Below are 15921 nucleotides of genomic sequence, written 5' to 3'. Positions count from 1 at the left end.
GCAAGTGAATGACCAGAGTGGAAGAGGAAGGCCAGCAGAGGCAACCCCATTCCTTAGCTGTTCTTAGGGGTGGCCCTGAGGGCTGGAACTGGGGTAGTGTGGAAAGTAGGTATTCTCCAAGTGCTGGAGACGTATTTTTTAAAAAGTAGTGTATAATTTTTTTCTGATTATCACCTGCTAATTTGAGGAAATTTAGCAAATGCAAGAGTTTATAAAGAATCTCTAATCTCAATCCCTTAGAGAAAACTAAAACTGGTAATTATTTCGTATTGAATTCTTCCAGGTTATACACAAACACAAAAACTCTCGCAAAATTAGGATCACATCATCTTGTGTACTTTACTAAATCTTGTATTATGAATACCCCTGCACACATATCTTGGTGAACTGTTGCACATATATCCAGCAGGTAAATTCCTACTAGTGGAATTGCTGGGATAAGGTAAGTAAATTACAGAATCCTTTATTTGATAAAGCCAAATTTCCCTCCCCCAAAAATAAGCCAGTTGACACTCCCACCAGCAGGACTGAGGAGTACTATTTCTCCAATCCCTTCCAAGCACTAGGGACCCAATACATGACCATCAATCTGATGACTGGAAACAGTACTTTTACTGTTATTTTGATTTGTGTCCCTAGAATAGAAATAAGGTTGAGCTTCTTTACAAATGTCTATTGGCCATTTATATTTCTTTTTCTGAAAACTGCCTGTTAATATCCTTTGCCCATTTTTTTTTCCTATTAGGATTGGGTTGGTTATCGTTTTCTTATTGGTGTAAAGAGTACACTATAAATCAAGGAAACGGGTCTTCTGTTAATACTTTCTTCAATTTTTAAGAGACATTTGACTGAATTGTTGAATTACATTCAGCATTTATAAGAGATCAAATTTCTAAATCTTTTCCTTTATGCTTTCCTCCCTTGGTGTTTTACATAGGAAGTTCTGAGAGCTGATATATTAATTTTAGTCAAATATATGATAATTTATGTTTCATTTTTCAATTAACTATCTGTTTTTGATACATGGGAGATGTGACGAGACTAACTTGCTGTTTTCTTTAACTACATAATGAACCAAATGTCCCAGCATGACTGACTAATATACCCTTCCTCCCCTAATTTGAGATGCCATTTTTCCTCAAGTGTAATTGTATGTCCTAGGATTTGTTTCTAGGCTACATATTCTAGTTTATCGATCCGTCTATTGAGTCTCATACCAGTACCACACTATTTTGATTGTTTGTAGTTTTACAATATATTTTAATATGTGGTGTTGTTTTAGTATCTTAACGAAAAATCCTATTTTAGCCCATTTCCTATGAAATTTTCACAAATCTTTTCCAAGTTAAAAAACTATCTGGGGGGGCTGGCCCGGTGGCGCAGGCGGTTAGAGCTCCATGCTCCTAACTCTGAAGGCTGCCGGTTCGATTCCCACATGGGCCAGTGGGCTCTCAACAACCAAAAAAAAAAAAAAAACTATCTGGGATTTTAATCATAACTACAGTAAACCTATAAACTAGAAAGAACTGGTGTCTCTCAAATATTTGAGTCTCATTCAGAAACATGGACTTGAAATTTTATATTTTAAAATTTTATGGTTTTTTTCTAAATTGTTCTTTCATATTTCTTGAAGAGGTTATTCTCAACTGTATTATTTCCTTGTTAATTATGTGAATAGATCTTTTTTACATTTTACTAGAATATTTATTTATTTATTTATTTATTTTAAAATATAGTACACTTCTGTTTTATCCATTTTTATTTTTTTTAATTTTTTTTTGAGAGCCCACTGGCCCATGTGGGAATCGAACCGGCAGCCTTCGGAGTTAGGAGCATGGGGCTCTAACTGCCTGAGCCACCAGGCCGGCCCTAGAATATTTATTTTATACATTTATTCTGTAACCAGCTTTTCTGAAATCTTAATAGTTTTTCACATGATAATTTTGGATATTCAATGGAGACAATTACATCCTCAATAAATACAAATTTGTTTTCTTTCTATTACGCATATTTTTTGTTTCATTTCTTATTGTCTCGCACCTGTACAACAAAAGCAGCAGCGAGTCCAATCACCGGTATAGTCCTGGCTTTAATGAGAACACCACTCGTGTTTTACTATTAAGTATGACATTGCTAGTTAATTTCTAAAACATCTTTGACTTTTGTTATAAAAAAGTATCTTGATCCCTGAACTACTAATTTTTAAAAATCCTATTGGCTTTTCAGCATCTATGAAAGCCTTACATTTTAACATCAATCTCTCCACTTTGTGCTAACACTTACCAAAGTAGAATTAGTAGTAAGAAAGGAAGAGGAAAGAATTTCTATTTCTTAAAAGGTAAAGAATAGTCTCATTTTTTGAAACCAGGCTCATCTCTAACTTTAGCCGTGGCACAAACTTAACCAGACTTCCTGTGAGAACCAGATTACTGGGGAGAGGAAAGAACAAACCACACCTGATTATTTCTCTGCTGTGGCCATTTAAGGAATTCTCTCTGGACTGTCCATCTAAACTCCTGAACTGGGCGAGTTGCTCACAGTAGGACAGCATGGCAGAGGGTGACAAAAAGAGGGAAGCTCTATTAAACTCTGTCTTCTTGCAAAGCACTGAAAATGATGGGGAGGTAGGGAACTTTCGAGCTGTGGGCCAGAGCAGTGGCGAGCGGAGAGGCACCCACTGAGAATGGGTCCAGGGTCCGTCTTCATACTATCTTTTCACAAAAAGGGCATCAACATGGTTCCTATTACTTACCCTCCTGGGTAGCTTTGTGTACCGAACATAATCCTCCAGGAACAGAAGGGCACCCACAACATCTGCAGGCATTTCAGGTATCTTCTGGCTGATAAGAAGAACACTCCGCATCAATTAACTGTTTTGCACGTAGTAGGCCCTCAGTTAAGCTACTGAAAGACTAAAATGGCAGATTACTAAATGAAGTGAAAGAAGAAACAAATCTATAGAACATCCTCGATTCATATCAAGTCATTATGCTGCCCACATATCTTCAAAAAATAACCTAGAGGATAAAATCTAAACTTCTCTGTGGTTTACATGGCCCTTCATAATGTGGTCCCTGCTATCTGTCTAGACTCACCTCTCTCTGTATCCCTCAGTACTTCCCGATTCAGACTGGCAGGTCCCTGAACAGACCACACTTGCCCATGCCCTTGAGTCTCTGCAGCTACGTTTGCGCTGCATGTGTATTTGACAGTAAACTTCTGGCCAGCTTTCTAGTCTCAGCTTGGGTGCTTCCTCCTCTGGGAAACCCTCCCTGACTCCTACGGGCAGACGGCCTTTTCTTAGGCTCTGGATAGACTTAGTATCTTCCTCCAAGCCTCTTCAGTTTTCAGTTGTTTGTATGCTGGTTGCCCTGAGGGCCTGGGTCACGTCTTCATTGATCTGTCTCCAGCATCTGGGGTGGAGCGTGGACCACTGTATAGTGGAGGGGGTCAAATAAATATGGTATCTTACAGTTTTCCACATGGATTCTACTCACGTATTCACTCATACTATACTGCCAACAACCCTCTAGAGCTGAGGACGCAGCAAAGTACACGAAGTCTTCCTATGGGGCTTACTTTCTTTCTTGCTTTCATCAGAAGGCGTTTTTAGGTGTTAAAACTATTTCTTCACACTGTTAATGTCAGCTGTTGCCTTATTTCTTCTCTTCCTTTGGGTAAGCCCTTTCCACCCGATGTGCCGTGGTCCAGATGCCGCTCCCCATACTGGTGACTTCTAGGTGTTTCCATTTGTTACTGGCCATCTTAAAATGGGATTTCTTCATCAGGCCAGTCCTTCCCCATCTTAGCTAACAGACTGAACAACACACACACACACTGGATGTTTTTCTAGGACATATGGTCAGCCTTGCTTCAAAGAGCAGATATTTTTAACAACTGAAAAATGGAAGAGCGCTCAGAAGGATGGGCAAGTCTCAAAAATGAAATTGTAACAATCACAAAACGGGTCAATTGCAAAGGAAGGCAGTAGGTCTGAGCCCTGCACCACAGCTGACACAGGAACAGGCCTACACTTTCTCCCCCACGCTGGTCACTACTCATGACTCATCCACGGAAAATCACTGTGTACCCAGGGACTCCCCGGCAGGTTGACTAAGCAGGGGCACACCTTGAATTCCTTGTGACAGGTAGATGTGCCCTTACTTTAGAGAGCAGGGTAAGCAGACAACCCCCATGTCTACCAGGGAGATAACACCGTGTTTCCCTGAAAATAAGGCCTAGCTGGACAATCAGCTCTAATGCATCTTTTGGAGCAAAAATTAATACAAGACCTCATATTATATTATGTTATTATATTTATATTTGTATTATGTTATTATATTATATTATACCTGGTCTTATAGTAAAACAAGACCAGGTTTTATATAATATAATATAATATAATATAATATAATATAATATAATATAATATAAAATAATATAAATATAATAATATGAGGTCTTATATTAATTATATTATATGTAATATATAATTATATTATACCCGGTCTTATGTTATAGTAAAATAAGACTGGGTCTTATATAATATAATACAAAATAATATAATAATATAAATATAATAATATAATGTTTTATATTAATTTTTGCTCCAAAAGATGCATTAGAGCTAACTGTCCAGCTAGGCCTTATTTTCGGGGAAACACGGTAAGAGGAATTGGGCATTCAAGGTTCCTGGCCTGCTCTGTAACATCCACGTAAGAGTGGCCATCTATACCTTGTACACTGCTCCACTGTGGAGCGGATAAACTGGCCGATCAGCGCCAGGAACTGTTCCGTGTACCGGGAATGAAACTGCTTCAGCAGGGTGAGCAGTCCCAGGACGAGTGGCGGCCAATCCACAGGGTCGGCAGGTTTTCGGCAGACCATTCCTGCAAGGAAGGATAAATTACCAATGACACCACCAAGCGAAGTGCTCGCCTCTGGCAGCATTCATTCGGTAAGAATGTTCGTGGATGTCCACATGATCGGGGCCCATCACCACTGGCAGGCGATCATCTGGAGGGATGACAAGTCTGGACTACATTTTGAATTAGGCCGCGATGGATGGAAGCTTCTAGTGGTCTGAAGGATGCAATACAATATAGTGGTTACTAGTTTTTATAATTGCCATCACTGTTTCTTTTGGGTTATACAATTAAGGCATGCTATTATTAAAAAATTGAAAGGTATACATAAACGTAAATGAGAAAATAAAAATTATAGACAATCAACGTCTGTTAGTGGTAGCATGGCATATTAGATGCCCCGAACTATTTTATTCTCTTAAAGGAAAATAATTAAAATGCTGGACAAAATATTTGAAAACATAATGTTGAGCGTTGTATCAGAAAAGAATCTGCAGCAGTCAAGACCGCGGAGGAAGGAAATTTGTAAAGTGGGTGAGTGCCAAAACTGGGTTCCTGAGGATTTCCGCCCAAATCTGGAAACCCTGACCTTCTGCCTACATGGCTGAGTGGGGAACAGGAGACAGAGCGTGGGTTTCCAGGAGGAAACACCGTGATGAAAAAGAACAAAGTTGGAAGACTTTGCATGATTTCACGAACTATTATAAAGCTACAGTGATTCAGACAGCACTGTCAGAAGGATAAACAGATCAATGAACAGAAAAGAAAACCCAGAAACTGTCCCACTCTTATAGGATCAACTGAATTCCCACAAATATCCAAACAATTTAATGGAGAGAAATCTTTCCAACACTGAACTTGTGCTGAACTTGGATCTTTTATGGGGAAGACATGAACCTTGATTCCTACTTCACACTGTAGATAGAAAGGAATTTGAAGTGGACCACAGACCTCAATGTAAAAGCTACAACTACAAAGCTTCTAGAAAAAAACATAGAAGACTATCTTTGTGACCTTGGGGTAGGTACAGATCTCTTAGGACACAGAAAGGACTAATTATAAAGAAAAAAAGAGATAAATTGGACATCATCAGCATTAAACACTTATGCTCGTTAGAGTCACCAGTTAAAAAAGGAATACATAAGCCACAGTGTGTGAGAAAAAAATCCGAATACATATCTCTAACAAAGGACTTGTATTCATAATGTATAAATAACTGTTACAACTCAGTGATAAGAAAGCAATCAACCCAAATTAAAAACAGGCAAAAGACTTGAACTGACACTTAACAAAGAAAGATATAAAGAATGGCCAAAAAGCACAAGAAAAGTTACTCAACATCACTAATCATCAGGGAAAGGCAAATTAAAACGACAATGAAATATCATACACACCCACTAGAATGGTTAAAATTAAGAAGACCGACATTGCCAAGTGCTGGTGGGGTATAAAATGGTACAACTTTACTATAAAGTTAAACTGGTAAGACAGATCCCCAGATCCCATATTTGGATTCTTGTGAAGACGGAACTCTCTTACTTAAACCAGTTATCCTGCTTTACCTGACCGAGGCCTTCCCACTTTTGAGTTCCTCAATGCCCACTGCATAAGACACTAACATTACTCAGAACACGCAGAAATTGTCCTTTCCAAGGGGAAAGCAAATGCGGTATTTACAACAAAAGCTTCCTCTGTGCCGGGAGCCGCACAGAGACTCTTAACAGACAGACCAAGGTAGGCACACGTTCTTAGGACAGTCTTGAGAACAATGCTCACAAGGTTAAGTAAATTTTTGGGATATATACACATGCTGACGTTCCTTCTTCTGTCTATTTTTTAAAAATATGATTCCCAAGTTGACACATCAGTCTAACTCATGAAAAGAATTGTAGTCAGGTATAGACACATTTCTAGGACGTGTAAAGGTTTTGTTTAAACATCTGAGAATTCCATGAACAGTGACATGCTTCCCATAGGCAGTTGTATAATGAAGGTACCTGACCTCAACCACAGGTACAAGGACGGAATTACCATCTCAACGGGATCTGTGAACGATTTCTTTAATAAAAACAAGGTATCTTTGAGCATTGACAGTTCAGCATTATAAAGGATTGTAGATTCTTAATTTGTAACCCAGGGGCAACAGAGGGGGGACATGAATCTCTGAATCTTGAGACGAACCCTTAAATCCATCTTGGGATGGTTCTTGACATTGATTTTGACCAATACCAAGAGTTAGCATCAGTGGAGCACTTGCTCTGTGCTAGGGAATGTATTAAGTATTTTAAAAATCTGATTGGCCTGAGAGGTGAACTAACTTGGCCACAGTCACGAGGTGATAAGTGCCGAAGCCAGAATCCAGACATATGTTTGTCCCCTCCCTCCTACAGCAAGTTTATTTATTGAGCGCCACCACGAAGCTCTGTGATCTGTGGCAGTGACAAGGATTGTTGTGGGAGGTACGTCTGGGATCAAGAAACATTTTTGAATGAGAACAAAATCCTCAAAGAGACTCCACATCTTTACCCTAAAAAAGCATATGAAATAGGCATGGAAATACTTCAATCACTGGTTAAAAAATAATAAATAAAATAACATTTACTGAAAAGCTCTTATGATACTTTTCAAGTAAATTTATAGTGGATTTTAAAATACTACTTAGAAACAAAGTCTGGAGACAGAGGAAGTACTTGGGAATCTATTAGAATTGTGATTATAAAAGTGTTCAAGATAAAGTGATCAATGACAAAAAAAAAAATTAGGGTTATATCCTTGGACAGAACAAATCTACTGAAAGCCTTTGGTATCTATTGCTTGTACCAAATATTTTTACATGTTAATCATACATATCTTAAAGTACTAAATATTCCTGTATTAGTCTTCTCTCCCAACTATACTGCTATTCTTCATACCACAGTTCTAGAAACACAGTAGGCACATACATTTGTTGAAAGGATAGGACATTAACCAAAAGAATTTTCTTTCACATGGTATCAGCTGCTAAACATTAACAGAACGAGAGGAGCCAAGGTCCTACACATTTTACTGGAAGGCTGACCACTGGAAATTAAAGGTGGACTATAGTTGGTTGACATCAAATCCACCGTCTACATTTCACGAAGGTGCATCATATTTCAGGGGCCCAAAGACATGGATGTTATAAATACGCATTTAACTGAGAAAAGATCTCACGTGTGACATGACATTCTAGACATAGAGCTGTTTGGTTAGATATTAAGCTACTGGTATCGTTCCTTATTGCAGAGAATAAATGTGATACAGTACCTAGGTTTTTGTTGTACTGAAGTTTTGGCAACTGGGCGATCAAAAATAGAAAGTTGACAATTGGGAAATAGGGTAAGCGCTTCGTCGTTATGTATATCTGGAAAAGAGAAAGGTAAGACAAATGGATGTTTTCTTCACATTGCCCAATATTGCAGAACACATTTTCAGATGGAAAGCTTCCATTTTCTTTTAATGTGCTCTTCAGACTACCTAAAACTAGGATGGTCCTGTTAGTTTGCTACCTGCAGAGTTTTATTTACCACCGACGCCCCTCCCCGCAAGCCCATAAATAGCTGTATATCAATCAGCCCTTCCGGGAAGGGAACAGTTTTGCTTAGGGAATAGTAGTTACTTGCCCCCCTCCCCACAATCCTTTGAATGTCATTCACAAAGGGAGGGGACAAAAGGTGATGAGCAAGAATAGGACGGAGAGCAAAATACAGCAGTCAAGGCAAAGGTGGAGGAAAGGGCAGAGAAAGGGAGGGTGGGAAGGGGGGAAAGAGAAAGAGGCAGAAAGATAGGAGAGCTCCACAAAGCAACAAGTGGCAGTTCATAGTAGAAAGCAAGCAGGGGTCCCCTTGCTTTTTCATTTGCTTTCCCCTGGACTATGTCCCAGAACAGTCTCCCATCGGGTTCACCTGGCAGAAAGCCGGGCATATTCTGCTACCCCGCTCCTCCTAGCTGGCCTGGGAGGCAGGGTGGCACTCTGGTGGGAGCCGGCTCTGCTTAGCTTCTGCTTAGACTGCCCAGCGCCATGGCTTACTAGAGCCCCAGGGAAGTTACCCACCTCTAAGCCTCAGGACCCTCCCGCAAGAACGGCACATTTCACAGCGCTGCTGTGAGATTAAGTAAAATGACCCATGGCTGGGTTAACACAGCGCTGGCTTGACATGCAGTAAGTACTCAAACAATGTGAGCTGCTATTTAGGTTCATGATCTTTTATCTAAAAACCTAGGGGATCATACAGATTTCAGAATTTCACAGTTTACAGATTTTAGAAAGGTGATACACTGTCTAGATCAACACCCTGTAATCAAAGTCATCAGGATCTGCCTCAAAACACAAATATTCACAGGAGTAGAAACAGCCAGGAACAGGTTTGGCCACCAAATGAGATCTGGCAACAATGTGTGGAAAAAAAGCCAGTTCTCAGAGATTTTTGGAGATCAGAATTGCAGAGAAGGTCTGTAGCCCCAGATTACACTTGTGATTACTGTCACCCAGAGGGAAGCATCTTTGGGGAAAGAAGGACCAATGCAACCATTTAGTTGTAGTCAAGCAGCAAACCTCAGAGAAACCTAAAACTCATCTCTTACAGACAGAGCACTTTTCACTGTTTAAGGAGCTCTGACAAACACTGTATCGTTTGGTTCCACAACGGAGTCAGGCAAGGACGGTGAGCGCAGCCTCACGTAACGTGCAGTGAGGGGAGCTCAGAAATGGCAGGGACTCGAGGGCATGGAAGCCCTGGGATCTGCAGCCGGGCTCCCCCAGTGTTTTAGCACAGCGACCTGCCCGCTGGGCCACGTCACTGTTTGTACCCCACCGCGCCCCACCACACCATCACATCATTTAATTATGAACCTTATTCAGTGGATTGTGAATGCCAGCTGCCTCCAGATAGGCTGTGATTTCATATAAGAGTGTGTTATCTTCTTTGGGGTAAGGAAGAGAAGGGTCCTGATAGTGGGCTTCGATATCGGCTAGGAGAGCTCTAAATGGAGGGAAAATAAAAACCAGTGATAAACGTTAGAGATGAACGGAATTTATACAACAGTTCGTATAGGCTATGATGTCATCTTTCGCAGCCCCCGTTTTCTTATCTGTAAAAGAAGGAACAGAGGAAGAAGGACCTGCCAACTCTTGAATCTTCTAATTCTCCATTTCCAATTGATCGTAAGTGGAAAATTTAACCGATTTTATCTTTTGGAGTCAATCCAAATCAAACGCTTTCGCCATTCAATTTTTATAAATTGACTAAACTGTTTTCACATCTACTTTGTCAAAAGCACTAATGCTGTGACTGAGAAGCATAGATTATTTAAGTAGAAGGCCTGAAATGAGAGCAAGCTGGTGGTGAGGTGGAGGGTACGAATGCACTCCGGGATGTGTGCCCAGAGCCACTGCCAGTCATCAGCGTGACTCTAACTGCCCTCGGGGTGATTAGTGACTCAGTTCTGTGGAAAGTCAGGTGTGCATTTGGGAAGTTAGTGGTGTCGACACCCTGTGCAATCGAAAATCCATGCATAACCCTTGACTCCCCCAAAACTTAACTACTAACAGCTTACTGTTGACCAGAAGCCTTACTGATAACATAAACTGTTGATTAACATATATTTTGAGGAATGGCTGGTTAGCTCAGTTGGTGAGAGCATGGTGCTAATAACACCAAAGTTGCCAGTTCGATCCCCACATGGGCCACTGTGAGCTGTGCCCTCCTTAAAAAACAAATAAACAAAAACATATATTTTGTATGTTGTATGTATTAGCTATTGTATTCTTACAATAAAGTAAGATGGAGAAAAGAAAGTATTAAGAAAATCATAAGGAAGAGAAAATATATTTACAGTATTTATTGAAAAAAATCTGCATATTAGTGCCTGCACAATTCAAATCTGTGTTGTTCAAGGGTCACCTATAATTGCTTTCTCACTGTGCGCAAGCACCTACCTGGCACAGTGTCTGGTGGGTATTAAGTGATGGATATATGTTGGTTGAATAAATGACTCCATCACACACACACCTACCTACCTACCCACCCACCCAAGGGACAATACTGAGGAAAGAGGCTTCTGAAGATAGTTGACTATCCTGGGGCAGGAAGCCTATAAATGAAGAGAACCTTCTCATCCAAAGAGAACTTAAAAGAGTCGGTGCTGAAGAAGCTGGGATGCCAACTGACAATGAACAATGCAGGCCCGACCGCTCGTTCAGGCTCAGGCACTTACTTGTTGAGATTCTCCAGGGCAGCTGCCAGGTGTTTGGAGTCAAACCGACAAGAGTAGTTTAATTCATTGGCAATCTGTTGTCTCAGAATCTGCATCTGCCCAACCTGTGAACAAGCAAGAGAAAGAACAGGTAGAACCGGTAAATATTTCCAAGTGATGGCAGGAGGCAAACACCATGATACCTTTTCAGGGGAGGGTCATCACACCCTACAGAAAATTGAAGGCTGGCGAGGGCCGGTCGGTCCATGGCTCAGAGCACAGGAGACCCTTCCGGGGACATCTGGGTAGACTCCTGGACGCCACCCTCAAAATGCCCCCAAGGTCTAATATATTACAAAGTAATCCATTCATGTTCAGTTGTTCATGTATTAAAGGCGTCACTTTTGAAGCTCTAGTTTTGCTCTTTTGGAGTTAAGTTCTCCAAGGAAACTAGCTGCGATGAGAAGCCCTAATTCCTTCATTTGTCCTAAACAGAACTCTCTCAAGTCCTGAGGATGCTATGTCACTCTGAGAGTCTAAAATGTGGTGAACGTTAGTCTCCCACAACACTCATCAATATAGATCATATAATAATCTGGGTGAAAAAATAATCTACATAATAAAACCCACCAAGAAGGCCCCTCTAAAAATGTTAACTCCTAATCCAGGGGTTCTCAACCTTGTTTTTGTACCTTGGACCTCTTTGGGAATCTGGTGAAGCATAGGGACGCTCTTCTAGAATAATTCTGTTGTATGTACAAAATAAAACATATAGGGTAACAAAAGAAGCCAAGTGTAATGAAATATAATTATCAGACTATTAAAAGAACAGGTTTGTGATAGGAGTTATGTCAATATGGTGGATCAACTGCTGTGACTTCCAAATGGTGACGAGCATATGACGACTGTCAGGTGATGGTGAACTATTTTGGGGTCCGGTATGGGATAGATGTCAAGCTTTGCTCCCATAGACTTGTCAGCATCCTAAGCCAACAATATACTCTGACTTTTAGTGCCAGTAAATTTCTTATTTTCTATTCTAGAAACAGCATTCCTAAAAGGTTAGTGTTGGGGCAAGGAGGAATAAGAGTGAAGGCTGCTTTATAATTCCAGCAGCAATAAGATGGAAATGAACACATTACCTTTGACTTGCTGGGGGCAGAGAAAAATCAAGAAAAAGAGAGTGGCTTTCTCTAAGAGCAAAGTTATTGTTTAGATAAATGGAGCTTGTAACAGCTAAAAAAGTGTTAAATGACTTCAAATGTATTCCTTTCGACCACTGTTCTTACTAAACTATTCTACTTATGTGAAGAAAACAAAAGTCAATGCAAAAATATTGCTATGTATAAGAAACTTTTTGTGAATAGAAATACATCATTTACAAATCAGAATAGAACAAGTGCAAGAAAATAGTGGGTTCTCTCAGGCCACGCAAAAATGTCTCTCCACCCTTGTATCTGGCCCATTTAATTCCTGGCTTAATTCTAGATACGCTATGTCAAGGATTCTCTTGAAAGGAGCAATCTAGAAATGGGAACAGAAATCAAGTCAGTTTACTATAACTTGTTCTTATTTAAAGCGTGAATCTTGGTGACCAACACTTTCTTCTTGGTGCTCACTTACTTCAATACAATACTGGAGAGGCCAAGGAGCCTGGGAGCATGATAAACTCATTCCATCTATTTATTTGCTTATTTAGAGCTATCTGGATTATCCCTTTTTCTCCACGGTTTCTCTAGAGTCGCACTGACAAATACAGCAGCCACTAGCCATATGTGGCAATTTAAGTTTAAACTGGTTTAAATGAAATAGAATAAAAAATTCAGTTCGTCAGTCCCCTAAGTCATGTGTCAGTGTACAGTGTGCATGTGGCTGGGGGCTGCCATCACTACTGAACAGCACAGACTGTTTCCATTGCTGTTCCAGATCACCACAGCCAGCTCCCCAATTCAGGAGGAAACGACAACAAAAGTCCTTGGGAGCCTTATGTAAAGATCACTGACTTAGACACACGGGCTACTACTGACTTACCAGCAATTACAACTAACAGCAGTCTGGAAGAGCCACTGGGCTGCAAACCATCTGGCAGCCAAGAGGAAAACCTCCAAGCCTCTCCCCAGAACGCCTACACCCACCCCTGGCTTCCTACAGAGGTAAGACCTCAGGTCATTCTCTACTCCTCCTAGAAGGTTTTCGGCAATCAGAAACTAGGCCGGGGTGATATTTCACATAGTTTCAGTATGTGAAAATCACCTGGCTAAGGGAATAGCAGACCTATATAACAAGAGGACATCTAGCAGAGTCAAAGGCTCCTTGTGTTACCTACTATGTTTAAGTTTCCAAATTAAACACACACACACACAGAGAAAACATAAACAATTCTCTCAAATCATGGGCAATACATTGTGAATTTGGCCGAGACACAATGAGTACTGTCTCAATGAGCAATTTATTTAACTGGGAACAAGAGAATGGAACTTTTCTAAATTCCTATAGCATTCTAGACTCTTCCTGTGGTACGTAGTACTTTTAACCATGAATCAGTTTTCCGCCAGGAGACCTACTAGACTGAGGAGACAGGTAGTGTTTCCTTTAACAGTATCACCCAACAACTGACAAAGTTTTGTACTTGACAAGTATTCAATAAAGGGTTGTTGAATATCTTGGGCCATCAGATGACGAAAGAAGGACACACAGAGGATCCCTGGGATCCACTGCCACAGAGGAGAGCACATTTTACACTAAGCTGATTTCCATCCAGTAGACCAATCTCCTCATTTCACGTTCTTATTCATTTCCAAAGACTCAGTATTCTATTCGTGGTGTAAGGACGATTCATACCCCAAAGAACCTGCCTTTCTCACATCTATGCAGAAACAAGAGGGGAGAGACAAATGGTCTATAAACTGACAGAGCGGTTCATTAAAGGAACTTGTTTTGAGAGGATACAGTGTCATTGAGGGAGGAAAATTTCCATTTCCTGTGTGAAAGCACCTCTTGCCAAAAGGCATTTCAAAAAGAAACAGATTCCTTGAGCAAAAGGAAAAAAGCCAATGAAAAAGCCAATGAAAAGCATACTCAAGAATAGTTCCAGAAAGGAAGATAAAGAAACAAATGAATTTAGAATAATGGATGAAAGTGTTGTATTTTTATTCTCATGACAAAAGAAAGAGTGGCTTTCTCTGGGCAACAAAATTACAATAAATTAATAATTAAAAAAATATAGCATTGATTATCACCCTCTCCTTCACGACATACCTTCATTATAGCCTCGAGATAAGCTGTCCAAATCTTCTGTGTTTTGGCAATGGCGGAAAAATAAATTTTATTCGAATTTGCTGAAAGGTTAAAATACAATTTTCTATTTAGTGAATTTGGAAAGGCTACAGTACAATCTCCACCTCAGGCTCGTTTCAGAACACTCACCTACAATACTTTTGAGGGGGCTGACAGCATTCATGAGGGTTTTTAAAGTATCCTGAACAGTTCTGTCTCTCAGGATAATTTTCTGAAACATACTGAGGAAATTCTAGAAAAGAAGGCAAAATCAAAGAACCAAACATAATGAATAAAAGGAGTAAGTACTCCAGTTAACTGAAATGTGTCAGGTAGAACACAGACTAGTTTAAATCACACCACACTATAAATAGGATGACAGGGGGAAGCAGTTAACTTCCGGTTCCTATTAGAAACATCCCTTGTTTCCAGGAAGAGTGGCTGGCTTCAAAGAGAAAAAGTCTTTTATCTTCCCAACATGAAATTCACAAATCCCATCTACCTATAACAATACTATACTGGCCAAGAAATTCTAGTTTATTCTCATTCTTACATACCTAATGGGAATCTCATTTATAGTATCTGATGTCAGTAGGGGAAGCATGGAAGAAGAGTTAAATGATCAGCTCTCATCTCTTCCAGGGGAGCACAAGACACGCATGGGAACCAACAGGCTCACCTGCAGCTCCTTTACAATCATGAAGCACAGAAGCCTGTCTAACCCGTTCAGGCCGAAAGTCCCCAGCGTGGTCTGGATTTCTGAGAAGAGGCGGCTGCTAGTCACTTCTTGATGAGTTTTCATATCATACCAAGTGTTCAGCTGGTCAATGTGACACGTCATTCTAAAAGAAAAACAAAACACACCCCAAACCCACAAGCAGCTGAGAATTCTTCATTAAGAGATGTGGGGTTCAATAGGATTTGGGGTATCAGATATCAAGAACAGTCACATGATTTGTGTTGAATGACCTCTGTACCTAAGCACCCAAAATATCTCCGGGGTGACACCTGATGGACCAGGCAGGTAAAACTGAGCCAAACCACCTTTTCCTGCCCGATGCTGTTTCACTGGTTCCACTAATTCATTTCCACTGAATTAGGCTGTTTGGAGTCATGTTAAGAGGACAAGGTTAGGTTCATTAGCAGGCTGGAGGACCTTAGAGCCCAGTTGTCTCTCCACAGGGTCTTGAAATTTCTAGACTGTGGACAAAACAGCCTTGTGTCATTTCCATTTTAGTAAGAAAGAAACTGAGTCTTGGCGCCCTATCTAGCAATTAAGAGTATGATGACAAGGCCATTTCCTCTTTTCTCCCAATTCTGGTCATCAACCACCGATCCCTTTTAGACTCAGGAGTGTGATGACGATGATGGTAACAACCCACAATATTCACTGAGCACTTCCTACGTGCCATGTGCTAAGACCGTTCCACATGCTTGCTTTTTCCTCCTCATAATAGCTTTGTAATATATAAGCCATCTGATCCTCGGTTTACAGGTGAGATGACTGAAGCTCAGAGAGGCCGGATTCCAACACCATGCCCTTAGCCACCATTTTAAAGGCCCTCAA

General features: G+C 40.5%; 1 protein-coding gene across 1 annotated transcript in view; it reads right to left on the bottom strand.

Moving 5' to 3' along the window:
* Positions 1 to 15921, bottom strand: part of WASHC5 (WASH complex subunit 5) — a 56144-nt gene that overhangs the window by 2619 nt on the left and 37604 nt on the right. The window contains exons 21-28 of the mRNA XM_081070294.1: positions 15034 to 15196; positions 14505 to 14607; positions 14337 to 14416; positions 11100 to 11203; positions 9736 to 9865; positions 8151 to 8247; positions 4736 to 4889; positions 2753 to 2840 (exon numbers count right to left, since the gene is read on the bottom strand). Coding sequence (XP_080926420.1) covers positions 2753 to 2840; positions 4736 to 4889; positions 8151 to 8247; positions 9736 to 9865; positions 11100 to 11203; positions 14337 to 14416; positions 14505 to 14607; positions 15034 to 15196 — 919 coding nt within the window. The remainder of the gene's footprint in view (positions 1 to 2752; positions 2841 to 4735; positions 4890 to 8150; positions 8248 to 9735; positions 9866 to 11099; positions 11204 to 14336; positions 14417 to 14504; positions 14608 to 15033; positions 15197 to 15921) is intronic.

This window comes from Rhinolophus hipposideros, assembly GCF_964194185.1.
Source record: "Rhinolophus hipposideros genome assembly, chromosome: 13".
Taxonomy (NCBI): Eukaryota; Metazoa; Chordata; class Mammalia; order Chiroptera; family Rhinolophidae; genus Rhinolophus; species Rhinolophus hipposideros.
Note: the sequence above shows the minus strand (reverse complement) of the source record. Positions and strands in the feature narration are given on the sequence as shown.